Source organism: Amblyomma mixtum, chromosome 8 (genome assembly GCF_055824585.1).
Source record: "Amblyomma mixtum isolate Tamu chromosome 8, ASM5582458v1, whole genome shotgun sequence".
Lineage (NCBI taxonomy): Eukaryota > Metazoa > Arthropoda > Arachnida > Ixodida > Ixodidae > Amblyomma > Amblyomma mixtum.
In genome coordinates this window covers 135975429-135993761 of record NC_143019.1, presented here as the reverse complement: position 1 = coordinate 135993761, position 18333 = coordinate 135975429, and the positions used below count along the sequence as shown (strand labels likewise).

The 18333-nt window shown below is 45.4% G+C and overlaps 1 protein-coding gene and 1 long non-coding RNA gene across 2 annotated transcripts in view; both read right to left on the bottom strand.

Moving 5' to 3' along the window:
• Positions 1-15770, bottom strand: part of LOC149334554 (uncharacterized) — a 99027-nt gene extending 83257 nt beyond the window's left edge. Inside the window, exons 1-2 of the mRNA XM_089555169.1 lie at positions 15699-15770; positions 13133-13281 (exon numbers count right to left, since the gene is read on the bottom strand). Of these exons, the coding sequence (XP_089411295.1) occupies positions 13133-13281; positions 15699-15770 (221 nt within the window). The remainder of the gene's footprint in view (positions 1-13132; positions 13282-15698) is intronic.
• LOC149334555 (uncharacterized) lies at positions 1877-7470 on the bottom strand. Its single transcript, XR_016285005.1, has 4 exons — positions 7223-7470; positions 4993-5144; positions 3674-3797; positions 1877-1958 (listed from the first exon to the last, which is right to left on the bottom strand). It is a non-coding gene; the product is annotated as an uncharacterized LOC149334555 (long non-coding RNA).
• Positions 15771-18333: the final 2563 nt, after the last annotated feature.

Sequence of the window (18333 nt, the reverse complement as noted above, 5' to 3'; positions counted from 1 at the left end):
GAGCAGATGCGAGAAATGTCGAGGACGGCAACGATCCCCGACGAGCTTCGCAAGACCCTCAAGGTAGCGCCAATACCAAAAAACATGGATCCCCATCTCCATCGAGGCAGAAGAGAAGCGAGGGCCGAATTCATCGAGAAAACATGCGTTCCTCAAGCCACGACCGTGTATGCAGACGCGTCTTGGAGAGGAGGAGATACCAAAATCGCTGTAGCGGCGGTGGTCGATTCGTCTTTACGCGAAATGACCAGCGCGTCTCTCCAATGATGCACAGCTGCAGAGTCCGAGGAAGTAGCCGTTGCTCTAACGGTGGCGGAGGCTATAGAACCGGGCGGTCAATAACAATACTCACGGACCCTCAAACAGCCTGCCGAAATTACATGAATGGCAGGATAGGTCGTGACGCGCTCCGTATACTCCTCGCAGCGAGCGACAGAATTAAAAACTAGGAAGAACAAAACGACAAGATCCTACACAAAATTGTTTGGGTACCGGGGCACACGGGGGTGGCAGGGAACCGAGAGGCCGACAGGATAGCTCGAGGATACATCACTTTCCGAGCATCCGACGAGACCGCGGAACTCGCGCCAGCACCCAGGGATTACTCGGCCATAGTACAAAACTATAGAGGCAGAAGAATGCGATATCCCCCACCGCACAAATCTCTCAGCAGAGAGGAAGCTGTCACTTGGAGACAATTACAAACAGGCTCTTTCTCAAACCTACATATACAAAACAAAATGCACCCTACGATATACACGGACAAATGTCCCTGGTGCGAAGATCTATACCACATCACGTGGGCCTGCCAAAACGTAGACGCGGTCCCCAAAATACAAAACCCGAGTGCGGAGCAGTGGGAGACTCTGCTGTCCAGCGACCGCTGTGAAGACCAATAAGGTCTGGTACAGCGAGCTCAACGGGCGGCAGTGGCCAGCGGAGCCCTGGACTGTGGGCAACCGACCACTGATTAGAGGCGGACGACTTCGGACAGAGAACGCTCCTGGGGGTAGGACCAAGACGTCTCTGATGATGCCCCCAAACCGCAGGGAAAAACCATTAGCGTAAATAAAGTTTTCCCTTCCTTCCTTGCGGACACGTTTTGACGACAGGACTCCGCCGACAAAGTGTAGAAATGCTTTCGCATTAGTAAGGCGTCATGAGGGCGCGGCAGGTCGCCGCGCATGTTATCATTGAAACTGCGCGTACATGCGACTAAAATCAGAAGTTTCTCTCCCAACGGCTTGGTGCACTGCCCTCAATTGGGCCATATATACACTGTAAAAAAATTTGCTCAAGTTTATGTAGAAACCTGGAGGCAATGCGTTGCCGAGCACTTTCCGCAATTCATAAACGGACACTTTGAGAAACACGGCAAGTCCTTAAAAAGGACTCAGTACGTACATCAACCGTAAAAAGAAATTAGTTTACGTATTCCTACGTTTAACTCTTTCGGACCCTTCTCTGTATACTCATACGTAAGCCAACGTAAAAAAATTTGTTTACGTATTCTTACGTTTAACCTCTCTTGGACCTTTTTCCGTGTACTCAAGTGATGCGGCTTGTCGCCAATGGCTTGAACAAAACTTTAAAGCCAGACGACCATACTGGCAAGCCCTCTGAAGTCATACTGACACTGCTGATGCATGGTGCGGCCAGAATGATGGCGTGGAGTGTTAAGTTGAATATAAGCTGTCAACTGCATCCAGATTCCTAATTTGTGTAACTGATCAACGTGTCTTGACTCACGTTCAATCATGTACAATAGCAGTCCAGGTGGAGAAGAAATGAAGTACTATTACACACAAGCTCTTCCTTTATGCATGTTGTGCATTGCGTACATACAAAGCATGTGGCTTAGAATGAAAGAAGAGTGTTTGGGTGAGTAAAGGCACATACGTTTTATTTTCATGACAAATTGCATACATTGTACTTCTGCATATTGCTGTCAGATTCATCTGAAAAGCATAAGAAAGACCTCACTTAGCAAACACAATCAAACTATTCACTATTGACCAACTGGCTTTTGTAGGGTCTTGCAAAATTATTTAATGAGAACCAAACCATTACATTTCATTGACCAAATTCATTTTTTCTTTACAGGAAAGAAACTAAAATCCACAGGACCAGGAAAAAACACACAATGCGCTTACCTGGACAACACTGTGTGCATGAATGCCCTGAGCTGCCGAAAAGAAGGTAGCTCAGGTTGGGTGCCAAAAACAATTCAATGCAGATACCTTCTTGCTGTCCATAGTACTCACTGCAAACCTTAGTGAGCAAGGAACCATGGCAACATCTTAGTTTGGCCGAAAACTTGCCCACAAGCAATGTGCAAGTGCACTTCCCCAAATCTTATGCTCGCTCACAGCTTCAATTATCTCAGCACGGGCAAGAAAATGTACAGATCTCCGATTTCGAATGAAAATGCAGTCATAAATACCGGTCACTGCCCATTGAGATATTCCAATAAGTGTGCAGTACGCCTTACAAGGAGCGTATCCTCATGCTTTCAGAATGGGCTCTTTGCAGGAATCTAACCAAATGCTGTTGCCATGTGGATCTTATCGAAATGACCCAAAAAGATGAAGTGTCCTCATGTGTCTGGTGCAAAAAAGGGCTAAAACATGAGTCTTTCTGCTTCTTCATCAGCTGTGAAATGTTATTCCTGCTTCTTTGCACAGCCTCAAAGTCTCTTTTTGTCTTTTTAAAAACCGTTCTATATCAGCAAAACTTCTCCCTCAAGAACATTTCAGCACCCATGAAGAAGCAGAAATACCCATGTCTTAGGCATTTTTTCACAAAATACATAAGGAAGGCTCGCCTTTCTGGGCCATTATTTCGAAAAGGTCCATGTGGCAACAAACTTTGGGACATTTTCTGCAAAGAGCACTATAAGTTCTGAAGCCTGAGAATTCATTCCTCATGAGATGCCTGTCGATATGACAGGATACCTCAATCATCTGTTACTGGGGTCTGTGAGTGCACTGGCACTAAAATCAAGGATGTGTGCCTTTCCTCGCCACGTGCTGCAACAATGTATGTTGTGAGCAAACGCATTAAAGGTATCAAAGGACTGTGCTTCCAGCTTGCTTGTGGAGGGAAGCGCAAGAGTCTGGCCATGCTCAGCTGTAACCTTTGCTGCTTGTTCATTGAGTTCTGCAGTGAGTACTAGGGACAGAAACAAGGCACCTGAATCAGCTCGTCTTTGACACCTATCCTGCGTGACCTTCTTCTCGTGCAACATAGCAGCGAACTCCATAAGGTCCTTCATGCACATGGTGTCATTAGAGTCAGTGTGTTGCATCAGCTATTTCTTCCCGGTCGTGTGGTTTGCGTTATTTTCTAGAAATTCTTTAAGAAATTACTACTTAATCCTCCACTTCCTGAAGACAAAGTGCTCGACAGGGCAGTTCCACATGTTGTGCAGCAACCTATCTATTTTCTCATATGTCAGAGGCACTTAGCTATCAAGCAGTGCTTACTGTATTCAGCAGTGAAGTGTACATGCGAGATATCATTATTTCCAAGTTCTCGCAGTGGCATCTCATGCAAGAATATCGAAATTCTCTTCAATTTGTGCTGATATTTTTAAGGATACGCACTCTTCTTAGGTGAAAAATAAAAGCTGGTCACATACTAAACAGCAGAAGCAGAGCACCAAGGTACTCACCAATTGCTTGAAGAGCTGTCTGCCAGTTCTCGTGCCATCCCAAATATGGGTACTTTTGAGTGCACTCCTGTCAATGTCTTCATCACGTCAAGCCACTCCAGCATTTCAGTCGAACGATTTCCCTCTAAAAAAAGGAGTTTGTTTTGTTAGACTGGTCATATTTAATTTTACTTTGCACTAGGTACATGGCATTTTACTGCCCTAGACTAAACAATACCAATCATGAATCACATTTTGAATTTTGTCATATATGATCACAAAATTTGGTGTATGCGATACATTCTTATAAATTCTGATCAAAATAAAGCTGACATAGTTAAGTATCATTTCTAGAAATGTGGTATCAAGGAAGGAGGCTAACCAGATAACCTGCATTAATGATTTTAGATGGATGCAAGAGTCGGCACTCTAGCATACAAAATGTAAAGGGTTATCCACTCTTACTGCGAACACATGGCCGCTCTTTTCAGACAGCCACTGCAAGTGACACAGCCGCTCATCGCAGCAGTGTGGCGCTGGAGAAGGAGCTGAATGTGGTGTTTCGCCTCATCTGCCACTTCGTTTCGATGGCCTTCCAATGAGCCTTTCAAAGAGCACAGCCATGCGCTCGCGTGTTTGCACTAAGAGTGGACGACCCTGTACAATATGGCAGGTTTCATCTTCTAACATGTCACTTCATGCTCCAATCACGATCTAATTATGCAAAAAAATTTTCGACCTTCCATTCTGTATAAAGGAAAAAATCCTATGGGCTCTGTTCACAAGCCTCTGCAAGTACACGCGAACTGTGCACGTTTTGCATTCAGTTTTGATAGCTTTGCTCTCTATATGACGTCTTGTAGTATAAAACAAAAAAAAATGAAATTAATTTTTCATATTGCCTGAGCTACTGAGGAGGTACAGACTATAAATGCAAAATGCCTTTTGTCCCTGCATAAAATTGTTAATACAGATATAGCTGTGCTTAACTGAAAGAACTATTGTGCAGAACTAGGCTATTTGGCATTAATTCGCTGAAGCCAGAAAATGTGTGTAAAATATAGAAAGTCCTAGTTCTTTCTCGTTCTTGTGTTCATTTTTGCTACTCGTTTCAACAAACCAAGGCTGAAAAAGCATTAAAAGAGGGCCATGCAAAATAGTATAAGTGCAGCAATTCATACGCCTTTATAATGTGGCTATATATCATTATGTTATAGCCAGAGTACCATATCTATTCACCATGCTGGAGCACTGAAAAAAGGTGAAAGAAGTACTAAACGAAGGTTTGCTAATCCCCTAAGCACGTTGCAGAAAAAATGAGGCTGGGTATGATGTCTCACCTCTGTAGAAATCCAAGTCATGACATTTGCTTCCCCCATGATGAAGGCTCAGCACATAATAAGGCGACAGAAGGTTTGTCATTTCCAAGAAAAGGATCCATACATACTGCTTCCTGCTCATAAGACAGAGCGGCACTCATTGTAGATTCTACCTGCAATGCAAAAAGCAAAGTTTGCTTGAGTGGACTAAACTAGAAAAAAAAGCATAAAATATCTATGCCCAAATGTCTGAACTGAAAGAAATTGAGGGTATTGTAATAGTGAATATGCTAATATATCGCATGCAAGATATGCATGATATTCAACTCAGCTACCATTGGCTTAGCTACTATCTTGTACATTATTATCACAAAAATAGTGATATAGTACTATCAGCATTAGTAGTAGCAGTGAAGATTTCATGGAAATAAAGGAAGGGACTTAGTGTTGGCTGTCATTTTCACAGCAGGCGCCGGACCAATAGCTAGTGCAAAGGAAAAAGGAGAAATGGCCGAAGAGAGGACCAGGAGGAAGGCAGTAGAATAGCAGGACATAGGATACAATAGGAAGGCAAGGCTTGCATAAAGCAAAATTAAGACATTAGTAAAGATGTACAAGACCAACCACATCACTGTACAGAGTGGAAGACCTTCATTAACTATATTTAGCTCACAATGTGCTCTCATATATCCTTGTAGTAAAATTGGTAATTAATACCATAACTCAAGGAGTGAAACCAATACAGGGGTGAAGGGCAGTCAATTAGCCATGGGCGTGATGCTTGTGCCTTCCTAGCAGGAGACAGATTGACGATTCAGTTGAATATCAGGTCTCAGATACTAATAGTTCAATATTAGCAGCTGCACATTGTTTCACGCACCCTTCTAAAACATATGTGCAGCATTTTTCACAAGACAGTGCATGCTTCAGTTGGGGTACCTGCTGGGAGAGTAGTGTACAGTCAGGCTGGAATGAAATATGAGCCACGCGGATGAACAAGACAAATTATTTTGCCTGTGTGCTTTCAACTGCAGCATACAGCTAGCTTAATTCATGTTTCAGGGTAAAGAATCTACTGAAGTACTCATTTACAAGCCTTTTCTAAATGAATATCTCGCTGTAAAGTAGAAAAGTACGACATATATGTGTTTGCATTTCATTCCGCCCTGACTGTACATGCAGAACATGTCTGTAATAAGTATTATCAGTGATGGCTGTTACTTCGAACACTAAGCAGATAAGTGAAACCTCCAAGCTCTCCTTGAAGACAAGAGTCTATGCAGACAAGATGCTAAACACGCTTTGAAGTATGTAGATTTGATATTCAGCATGGCAAATGCTGCTACATTAATAGCGAGCACTTCAGGTCAATACACGGTGCCTTTGAAACTTCTTGCCTAAAATTTGCTCGCGAAAATGCAAAACGCATGCAAAAGTGCAATCTGCAGGCACAACAATTGATGCTGTGCAAGCAACAAGAAAAAAAAATGAAGGCAATGCTGTGATACTCTTTCAGTCATTCAAGTGTAAAAATGATAATGCATGCTGGCTGATGTTGCTACTTAACAATGAAAAATAGCGGCTACTGCTCACTTACAGCAAACGCTTTCTCTGAGCAAACAATGAAATAAGCAATGCTAGTCATGCAGCCTCTAGTCATTCCTTTTACGAAGACAGCCTTTAAGCATTTGGAATGCAAGCCTCCCCGCCAGTGCAGCGACACAAATACACGGAGGTTCGAATGCCAAGGATATGAGTTAATTTACCACGTCGTCATTATAACGTAAACGATTCACACGCGCTCTGCACCAGGCCGCCAGTCAACGCCAACTCTTTGATCACGTACTGCCTTGATGCGGTACATGATAGGTTGCACCGAGTGTGCGGCGCTACCAAAAACACGAGCAAGCAGTGTATCCAAGTGAGCGCAAAGCAGATGTAGCCAAGCACATGGAGCAGCCGATGAGCAACCTAGATTATGAAAACGGGCGCACTAAGGCGCGCGTGAAATGGAAAGGAGCGCGAAAGGCGTGCACGCCAAAGGTCCCTCCTGAAAACAATACAGCACGGCGATAATCCAGGCGACGATGGCTGAAGCAGGCAGAAGCTCGAGCTGGCACGCTAAGGTGCGCGCGGAGCACAGCACGTACAAAATCCGACGACGCAGAAGAGTGCGCTGAGAACATGTCGAGAAGAGAGAAGAACCGCGGCAGAGGCATGGGGAGGGAGGCAAGCGCTTCGAGAGACGTACCGCCATGGCCGACGTTGTGTCGGGCACCGCACACCCGTCAGGAAGAAGAGCCACTCGGGCCACTACAGGAGCTGCGGTGAAACGTTGTCGGCGTAAGACGCGCGCAAAAACAGTTGAGGGTTACTCTGGTTGCGCGTAGAACGAAGACTGGAACGACGAGAGTGGCGCAATGGCTGGCGTACGCCGGCGTGGACCACAACGGCCAAAATGAACCACCGTCCACCGCCAGCCAAACGTGCTTGGCTTAGCTTGGCTTGTTCAAAGAACGCGACAGTCGACAATAGAGGAAGTCTCATGGTACGGTCAACCTTGGAATGCAGGGGAAGGCATTCACGCCGAGGTGGAGAGGAGGATGCCTTCTCCCGAACGGCGCGGCGTGCCCCTGCTCTCTGGTAGGAAAGGTTCCTTTTCACAATGGGCTCATTCCTCCCTTTCTGCTGCCTCTACCCCTGCGAAAAAAAGAAAGCTTTACCCAAGGAGAAGCAGAACGGAACTGGACGCGCACCCTCCAAAGCAGTAGCATGTAACTACTGCGAGACGCCTCAAAGAGCAGTTGTAGTGAGCAATTCTCTGCGTACTGCTTTCTTGTTTTCCAATGCGTTAATTAAATCAGTTTGTTAAAGTTTAGTCGTATTTATAATTGACCTAAAGCGAACGAAACATCTTTGCGTTACGAAAAAAAAAGGTCGTTTTTCGAAGGTTGCTGGAAGCGGCTGCAAAATAAAGTTTTCTCTCTCTGTGGAAGCTGCTGCACTCTGCTCGGTAATCTACGCCACGCATTAGGGCATTCCGTAGTAAGTACTAAATGAACGCGAGATTCGTGTGGGCTAGTGACAACGCTTTTGCATACCTGGGACCTGGAATGTCGATTACGCAAGAACACCGAGCTGTGCGCGCTTGAGACAGCACCTGTCTTCGCAGCGAAAGGTGAAATATGACTCCGGCACGACAAATTGTTTGATGCAGAGCAGTGAAGTTACACTTACCTTTCACACATCGGTCTTCCGTGCGTCAAAGCGTACTTGCGCCACTGCGTCCACAAGAACGCAAATTGTCGTTGAAAAGAGAAGCAAAGTGGAGCCGCCACCACAGCAGCGCACTCAGTGGCGTAGGGGTATAAAGGTGACCCCAAGGCACCTACCGAGTTCAAAGCGAGTATCTCTAAAATTTCGGGGGAGGAGGAGGGAGTAGGATGAAAGGTGTATGAGCACCAGCACAACTTGCTTGGCTGCGCACATGCCCCTGGCCTCCCCCATTTCGTTCCCAGAGATCGCAAATGTAGCAGACATGAAATTTTTTTTCAGCACCAATTTTTCAAAGAAAGGGTGCTGCGTAAGCCCATTTTCACATCAGCTGTCAGACCGTTACGCTTGGCACCCCTTGGAAATGTGGCACCGTGCAAAAAAAGGCTGTCAGTTAACAAAAATGCTTCAAGTTGTAATTATCGATTTCAGAGGCAATATTGCATATGCAAAATAGAATTGAAATTGAATTGAATGTGTTGTAACCCAAACACCACTTTTCAAAAGTCTTAGTAGATGCTACGGCCTGGAGTATTTCGGCTCTGTGGGCAGCCCTGAACCGAAGCTAATATTAAAAAAGCGCGCCAGTGACTTCTCTCCGCTCATTTGCAGCATTTGACAAATGCTCTAAAAAAAGAATTTAACAGCAATGTCATTAACGTTTGACCAAAACAAAAACGTAACGCTGCTGTGATGGTTCCCGTATTAGCTGGGACGGCTCAGGGGACCACTGAAACAGTGAGACAGATATTTCCCCCTTTCCAATAACAAATTATTATTGATCATGCAGGCATGAAAGTAAGCAGCGGCGTCAAATCAAGACAACCTTTGCTCTTTTTCTGTTGTCGTTAATTAAGTTATTAATGCGTTTGGCGGGAACACAATGCCGAAGGAGTCAACCGCTGTGTAGTGTTAAGCTTTGCTGCCTAACAGAATGTTCAAGTTTTCTTCCCTGCAACGTCTACGGGTGAATAATGACGACTCCTCCGTTATTGAACAGAAGTACGGTCTCCTCCTCCGTGTTTTCTAAAAATGCAAATGGTCCTTTTTTTCCACGTAGTAAGTCTCCGTAAAGTCACGGACTTTTTTTACAGTGTAGGCAGTCTATTAAGAAACAAGATCAAGCAAGCTAAGGATTCCTTTTTTAATATTACGCTTGGGCGCTTTCTGAGTGAAGCACCGAAGAAGTTCTGGGGATACATTAATGGCGACAAACAACGCAATGTGTCACTAATAGTTGATGGTTCACCTGTCACAGGGTCAAAAGATACTGCTGGTGTGTTTAATGAGTACTTCCGATCAGTGTATACCGATAAAACCTCGAGTTTTCCTTCTAAGCCAGACGGCTACATTTCTTTAATGCCAGATGTTACTATCTCCCGCGAAGGTATTTTGAATCTTCTTCTGAAACTTGACGTAAAAAAGTCTAGTGGGCCTGATAACATCCCTCCAGCTTTTCTCCGCCGTTACGCAGAATGGTTATCACATTACTTACATATTATTTTCAACGCTTGTCTGTCTCAGTGCGCAGTCCCATCGGAATGGAAAACCGCACGTGTCGTACCTGTTTTTAAGGGCAGTGACCCATCTCGCGTATCTAATTATCGCCCAATATCTTTGATCTCGACCAGCTGCAAAATGTTCGAGCATGTGATCTGCCGAGCTCTGACGGAATTTTTGGAATTTACCCATTTTTTATGTGATGAGCAGCATGAATTTAGGCGTGGTTTATCTACGGTCTCACAACTGATAACCACTTGCCATGATTTTTTTATTGCAGTTAATAACAAACAACAAATTGACGCTGTTTTTCTTGGCTTCGCGAAAGCCTTTGATAAGGTTCCGCACACTAAACTCATACAAAAGCTTTACACTGCCGGAATCAATCCTAATATTGGTTGGTTTATGGGGTTTAACGTCCCAAAGCGACAAAGGCCATGAGAGACGCCGTAGTGGAGGGCTCCGGAAATTTCGACCACATGGGGTTCTTTAACGTGCACTGACATCGCACAGTACACGGGCCTCTAGAATTTCTCCTCCAAAGAAATTCCAGCCGCCGCGGCCGGGATCGAACCCGCGTCCTTTGGGTCAGCAGCCGAGCACGATAGCCACTGAGCCACCGCGGCGGCAATCCTAATATTATTGACCTTATTAGAGCCGACTTAGAAGATAGATTTCAATATGTTCGTGTTAACGATGAGTACTCTGATGAACTTCCGGTTTCATCTGGTGTTCCGCAAGGATCACTTCTGGGGCCTATCCTATTTTTAGTTTACGTAAATCACATAATTAATGTGGTTGATTCCGAAGTTAGAGTTAAATTACCCTGCAGAAGATCTCAAACTGGTGTAACCAATGGGGTATGTTTCTTAACGTTAATAAATGTTCCGTACTTAGAATTTGTAAAACGAAAACTGTTCTGATACATCCATATTGTATAGCTGGCGTACCACTTCCAGAAACCTCGTCTGTGAAATACCTTGGAGTTCAGGTAACTAATTGCCTAAACTGGGATGCTCACACCGGTATTACATGCGGGAAAACTCTGAAGACTTTGTGGTGTTTGAGGCGTAAACTGTCAAAGGCCCCAAAACATGTCAAACTGGCAGCGTATAAGGCTTTGGTGCGGCCTCGTCTGGAATATGCTTGTTGTTTATGGGACCCATTTACGGCCAAGAATATCTCCAAATTAGAAAGGTTTGGTTTGGTTTGGTTTATTGGTGTTTAACGTCCCAAAGCAACTTAAGCTATGAGGGACGCCGTAGTGAAGGTCTCCGGAAATTTCGACCATCTGGGGTTCTGTAACGTGCACTGACATCGCACAGTACACGGGCCTCTAGAATTTCGCCTCCATCGAAATTCGGCCGCCGCGGCCGGGATCGAACCCGCGTCTTGCGGGCCAGCAGTCGAGCGCCGTAACCACTCAGCCACCGCGGCGGGGCCCAAATTAGAAAGAGTGCAGAGGACAGCGGCCCGTTTCATTTGCAATCGATACAAACGAACAGATAGTGTATCAGCTATGATCAATTCTATTGGCCTAGAATCTCTTCAGACAAGGCGCACTGAAGCAAGATTGAAATTTTTGTTCCTAATATATAATAATCTGGTTAGAATAAACACCCTTGATTATATTACTCCTGTTTCACGAGCAAGTACGCGTTATAACCATGTAAAAATGCTGCAAGAATTTCGTGCATACTCTAACACAGTAAAACACTCATTTTTTTTCAGATCAATAGCAGAGTGGACTGAATTGCCGAAGTGTGTAGTGAACAGCCCAAATGTGGAAACGTTTGTTGATAATTTGAGAGCCTTTTCTATGTGAAACCCATGTCTTTTTGGTTTTTTTTTTCGCATTATCGTTTGTTCTTGCATGAAGTTTGTGCATATCTTGTGTTTTTTATTTGTATCTGTGCTCATGCCCGTGCTCATGCCTGCTTGGAGTCGAGCGACTCTGCAGTATTAAAAAATTCAGGGCGCACTTTGACTGTCTAATGTGGGTAGAGGCGGAAGCGTTTTCCGCACCACCTTCGCTGTTTCTGTGGCACTGGTGGCGTCACATATATTTGAGTACTAATTACTAAGTGATGGCAAATCACTAATTAATTCTTAATTACTGATTAATGCCTGAATACTAATTAACTGCTAATTAATGACGCTTAAGCTTCGCCTTTAGGAGTGGAACGCGACAGCGCGTTGTAGCGCTGCCAGGGAGTCCACGGAACGCCACCACCCGTTCGGCGCGATGCCTTGCCCTTTGAACGCAACGCTTTTTGAGGAAAGGAAATGGCGCAGCAATTCTGTGTCACCTCGGTGGACACCTGAACCGCACTGTAGAGGAAGGGAGGTGGGAGTGAAAGAAGATAGATAAAGAGGAGCCGTAATGAAGAAAATGAAAATTGTATTTGAGGAAAGGAAATTACGCAGTAACTGTCTCACATATCTCGGTGGACACCCGTCAAAATTCAGGGGGGCACTTTTTTGACCTAAAGCGTGGTCATTGATGTGTGGTTAAGATGTTAAGCTTCGCCCCTAAGAGTGGAACGCGACAGCGTCTTGCAACGCTGCCAAGGAGTCCACAGAACGCCATCGCCCATTCGGTTCTACGCCTCGCTCGTCGGTAAATTGGTTTTTGAGGAAAGGAAATGTATCTGTCTCTCATTTGTCGGGAGTACACAGCGCTGAACGTTCGACTGAGTTACTGTTTATTTTAGATAAGCGCACAGCAACTCAATGAAGCCCTAAGCAGATACGCCACACTCATTTTAGAAGGCCACCACACCGTGTCTATTCTATGAGGGCATCCTGAGGAATGGAATAAAATAGATCTTTTGTATCAATGGAGGAGCCATTGAACGACTTGCTATTGAAAGTCATTGAAAGGACGAGTTTTTTTCCATTCCTCAGGATGCCCTCATAGAATGTGTTCGTGATATAACAGTAGCTTGGTTTGGGCTAGTTGGTAACAGTTCTTCGAAAAGATAGCCAAAAAGGACACGGACGACACAGAAGTGGACAGGACAGGCGCTGTCCTGTCAACTTCTGTGTCGTCCGTGTCCTTTTTGCTCTATGTGTTCGTGACGCGATCCATAGACACAGTGTGGTGGTCTTCCAAAATGAGTGTGGTGTATCTACGGATGGTTTCATTGAGTTGCTGCGCGCTTACCTAAAATCAACAGTAACTGAGTGGAACGATTCAGCACTCTGTACTATCTTCTCCTTACTGTTTTGCGTTCGCGCTGCTGATACATATGGATCGCAACCAACTAGCCCGGCAAATGGTGTTACTCGATTGGGCCGCTGGTTTCTACGGGAGTGTCCATTCGTTACGAATCTCTCTCATATGCTTCTGTCATGACCGTGCCCTGCATCCAGTGGCCGCACTCACAGCTGCTGTCGGCCGGAAGAATCGCCCAAGACGTCTACCCCAGCCACGATGGCGCGCTCACGAATCCGATCCATGAGGCCGACCTCTTCGCTGCGCTGCCAGTAGGCCCTGTCGACGAACGCCGACGCTGCTGCCGACATGAACGCCGCCTGTGCACGCATGAGGGTATCGCACGCTATTAGCCCTTAATCCATAAAGTCTATAGACTGCCTATACACGAATCCTATGGAACAGTCTATAGGCAATACAAATGCAATAGACAGTCTATAGACAATCTGTAGATGTATGGCCATACACTTTTAGTAGACTTTTCTCTATAGACAGTCTTAGACTATGAATAGACAAAAATCAATATCTATAGGAACTCAATAGGGTCAATAAGAAGTCTATAGACTGTCTGTAGACCATTTTTATAAGAGAGAACCCCCTGCGGCGCGGACAGATCAGCTTCTTTGTCCGCTGCTTTAGACGACACGGCGATTGGCGCAGCCTTTCTCCCGCCGTGTTATAGTGCCAGTCTATTTTGTGGTCTTAGATATCCTCTTGAACAGCACTCCTCCGCTTCCAAACACAAAAGCGCTCGAGGTGTTTGGAGGCAAAAAAGAAATATAGTCTCTGTGTAAGTTATCCAGTGCAAACCAAAAAAAAGGGCCAAAAAAGGCGCCATCTGAGAAGCCTGGAACAACTCACACGACATGGCGGGAGATTTGAACCACCGCTGACATCTGACCAATGCAGGAGTACTAATACACTTGCCTTCTTACAGCCGCCGCGGTGGTTCAGTGGTTAAGGTGCTCGGCTGCTGACACGAAAGACGCGGGTTCGATCCCGGCCGCGGTGGTTGAATTTCTTTGAAGGAGAAACTCTAGAGGCCTGTGTGCTGTGCGATGTCAGTGCAGGTTAAAGAACCCAGGTGGTCGAAATTTCCGGAGCCCTCTACTGCGGCGTCTCTCATAGCCTTAGTCGCTTTGGGACGTTAAACCCCATAAACCAAATGAAACCAAACAGTTCCCCTCTTCGTGGACCTTCACGACGATAACTACAAACAAGACGACCAAACTGAGTCGTAAAAACAAGCCGACACATCTTAGGTTGACTTAATTCCTGAAACATGTATTTCTTATACAAATGCGTCGCTTATATTCAAGGACGGTAAAACGAGTACCATTACCCCGACACACACTGAGCTAATCACACATCGGGAATAGGTATGTGTCCTCCTGCAGCCACTTGTGATGGAGCTGTAAGCTATGCGTGATGCTATGAAGGCTTTAAATTGCTTTGTGTCTGTGAACAAAAGCCCATATTTAAACTGGCTGTTCTGCGGCTATTAGGCAACTCAAAACAGTTTGCAAAGACACTAAGGAACGCTCAATAGAGACTTGCAATCGATAAATCAACAACGAAATGCATCCAGGTACATTAGACAGAAGTAAGGTGGAAAGTTGGGCGAGTTGAATCTTATTCATGATGAAGTTAGCGCCAAAAACGACGACTAAAGTAGGAGAGAAGACACAACACGAGAGCTCGTGTTGTGTCTTCTCTACTACTTTAGTCCTCGTTTTTGGCACTAACTTCATCATGGACATTAGACAGAACACAACAGAACGATAACAAGAGGGGAGCAGACGCTCTTACACACCAATCCCAAGCCGCGAATGCCTCTCCAGATAGCTTGGCCCTTGATCTGCGCTCCGCTTTTCCCCCGTGCATGCACCCCCTCCCATAATTTAATGGGGTGGGTGGGTGTTTCTTAGAAGGATTACGGCCCGAGCCCCTTCGGTGGAATGCCAGTAGAGCTCTCAAGACGGAACGATGCCTAGCACATGTCCTACATATCCCACGCCCGCCGCTGATGTGGATGTCCACTACCTGCTGTGGACGCGGCCAGGAAAAGGCTTGAAGAACAGAAAGGCTACAGGATGTTGGGCTAGCTACTAGGTAGGTAGACATCACCCTGAAGATGAAGCACAACGCTAAGAGCCAGAGCCTGCACAGGCTTCTGGATGAAATTAACCACAACATCCTTCTGTATAATATTGGTTGGTTGTTTTATTGGGGTTGAACGTCCCAAAGCAACTCAGGCTATGAGGGACGCCGTAGTCAAGGGCTCCGGAAATTTCGACTAGCTGGGGTTCTTTAACGTGCACTGACACCGCACAGCACACTGGCCTCTAGAATTTCGTCGTCATCAAAACTCAGCTGTCCCGGCCGGGATCGAACCCGCGTCTTTCGGGACAGCCCCATCTTATGCCACGTGGCAAGCCCTCGAAATAAAAAAAAAACACTTTACTAGCCGGTCTTTTAGGAGGGAAATTCAGGAACGGTACACTGTGAATGTTGTTCCAAACTGAGCAAACCTCTCACTCGGGGTGAGGATTAGAGACACGACCTCATCGGCGTACGAATTCTGTGAGGGTACTTTTGCGCTCAAACGGTGGTTTAACATTAACATCGCCTGTGCGCTCTGATGAGTGCCCACATCCCTGTCGGACTGCTTTCGCGCCGGTGTGACTTACGCATGCAAGAGCCAAGGGAGCGCGACGCCTGTGCGTACCAAGCTCACCTGAAGGAGCCACGTCCACAGGCGGGAAAGCGGGCGGCGGCCGCTGCGGAGCCCATTGCCCGCGGCCCCCATGTGCCCAGCTCTATTACGGCTGCAGCTCGGCTTGGCTCCAGATGTGGCGAATGGCGCAGGTAGTTCTAACGCAAGCACTAATCGCACGTTTCTGCCTGATGCAGCTTAGACACAGCGTGTACGCACAGAAAAAGTATAACGTATGTAACGACTGCAGTGGTGGCAGTCAGTACAACTTACATAAGTTGGACCACCATACCTAACAAATCTGGACAAGAGCATTTTCTTGAGGGAAACAAATTATGATCGCAATTTTTTATGTAATGTAAGACCACTACAACAATCAATATATCCGTAGATCCCCTTATGGCAGACTTGCATTTTTTTTCTGCTGGATTTATTGCTATCGTCTAAAGCTTTCCACATTGGTTTTCTATAGGGATCTTGATGCGATCGATGGAAACAATTTAAAAGAACGATTTTGCTACATATCCGAAGACTAGGCCAATACCTTCAGTGTTTCTCTAACAGTATCTTCCAATTTTCGAATGTTCAAAATTTTTATTGGGGGATGTTGGAGATCACACAGCCAACGAGGAAGACGAAAGGCTGGCTCGCGGTCGTTCTCTTCTTTTTCTCGTGGTTTTTGTATGTATGTCCTCTGTGCCTCCAAAAGCGTCGGCAATATTATATCGACAACTTTCAAACTGTTTCCCCTCCTGTGCGGCAGGGAGGTTCAGACGATGCCCGACGCAATGCTCCCTTGCGCAACCGGGGATCAACTTTCTGCTGACGCCGAGCAGTTTGCCCAAGACGCCTAGCACGCTCGTCAGCTTGCACGAATTCACAAGACAGACTCGTGTCAGTACAACCTTCGGCACAGGCAAGACTTCTACCCTAAAAGTCCTAATGAAAGATATTCAGCAACTGAACTGCCTATCACAGTTGGCGAACGTAGGTAAAAACTATCAAGCATACCATATCATATCATATCATATCATATCATATCATATCATATCATATCATATCATATAATATCATATCATATCATATCATATCATATCTTGAACAAATAACGGAATGCAAATGCTGTCGAACATAACCTGAAGACAGTTGAATATGCTGCCAACTAATGGTACAATACATCAGTATGTTAGAAACGTTAACGTGCAGTACACTTGATTTATATTATCGCATTTGTATTCGGATGCGTATTGGTGCGCTATATATATATATATATATATATATATATATATATATATGTATATATATATGTTTTGTACTTTTATAACTTTGTCTTTTAACATCTCCGTGAAGGCCGCAGCAACTTTTATGGTGTATAAAACTTGTTGATTATTGTTGTATTTATACGAGAATCATGCCGTGGCTCTCAATATCATCTGATTTTTTTCTTGCAGTTATCTTCACAAATTTTTTTGTTGCACTGTGTCTGCCCTTGCCATTATGTATTAGTGGGTGCGAGCTTGTGAAGCTGCCAACAAGGCAGTACTTTTTTTCTTGCCCTCTCATGTGCTTCAGTGCCTGGCATAAAAGAAATGTAATGAAAATTCAATACAGGGACCAGGTTTCGGTGTGGACACCTGTTCGACGGAGGGGCTTGTCCGGAAAACTCATTCGTCGATATTTCGGTCCTGGTAGAGTCATGCGGTGCGTCAGCGACGCTAAAGACGCGGAGCTCAGGTACGAGGCACTCCCAGCCATTAAACCTATGTACATCATCATCATCATCATCACTCCCAGCGCAGTGAGGACGTCGACTGCCTCATCCAGAGTAATTCATGTTTTACGGATGAAGCCGCATTTGACATGGTGACCCCCCATCTTCTTCGAACGTTGCTTGTGCGCTTATGTGCGCTAGTGTAAGCGTGCTTTTTTTTAAAAGGGAGGAATGCCAGGTGGTGCTCAGGTTGAAACGTGGACGCTGGTGGCGATGGGACACACGGACGTTAAAATTCGTCGGCTCCCCTTCCGAAGGAGGCGCTGCAAAGCCCTCGGGTCTATTTCTTGTCACCAACAACGTGACAGTACTGAGGGAATTTCCTAGAGACAAGTGCGTTTCGTTAAGATCTAGAGGGAGTTGCGAAACAACCTATCCAGTTTTTGTACCAACGTAACTTCTATGTGGTTTTTTGCTAATATTAAAGAAAGACCGCGAAGTATGAAAAAAGCAAGACGGATTGTGCTCTTGCGCTACCATATTGGAGCACTGCCAAGCGTGGGCTGAGTTAACAAAGCGTACTCGTTCACCGTCTCAAGTAAGCGGTCGATGCCACTCTCAGCATAGGCTTGAAAGCGCGTCAGCATATTCTTCCTGATCAAGGAAAGCGTGCGTCGCGATCTGCGATAAGCGATAGGCAGGCCATCAACAGAAAATTCAGATGAAGCTTCAAATGAGCCATTGCAAGATATATAGCAAAAAAGGAGGGTGAGCAGTCGATTCGCCTACATCAAGGTAGCCTCCATTTTTTTTTTATTTCGCCCATCGACTTAGCGGCGGCCATTGAATTGGTCACGGTCAGCGTGCACGTTTCGTTCGTTCAAAACACGATTGGGAGAGTTGAACTATGACAGTGCAATTTTTTTTATTCAAATTTCGCAAGCT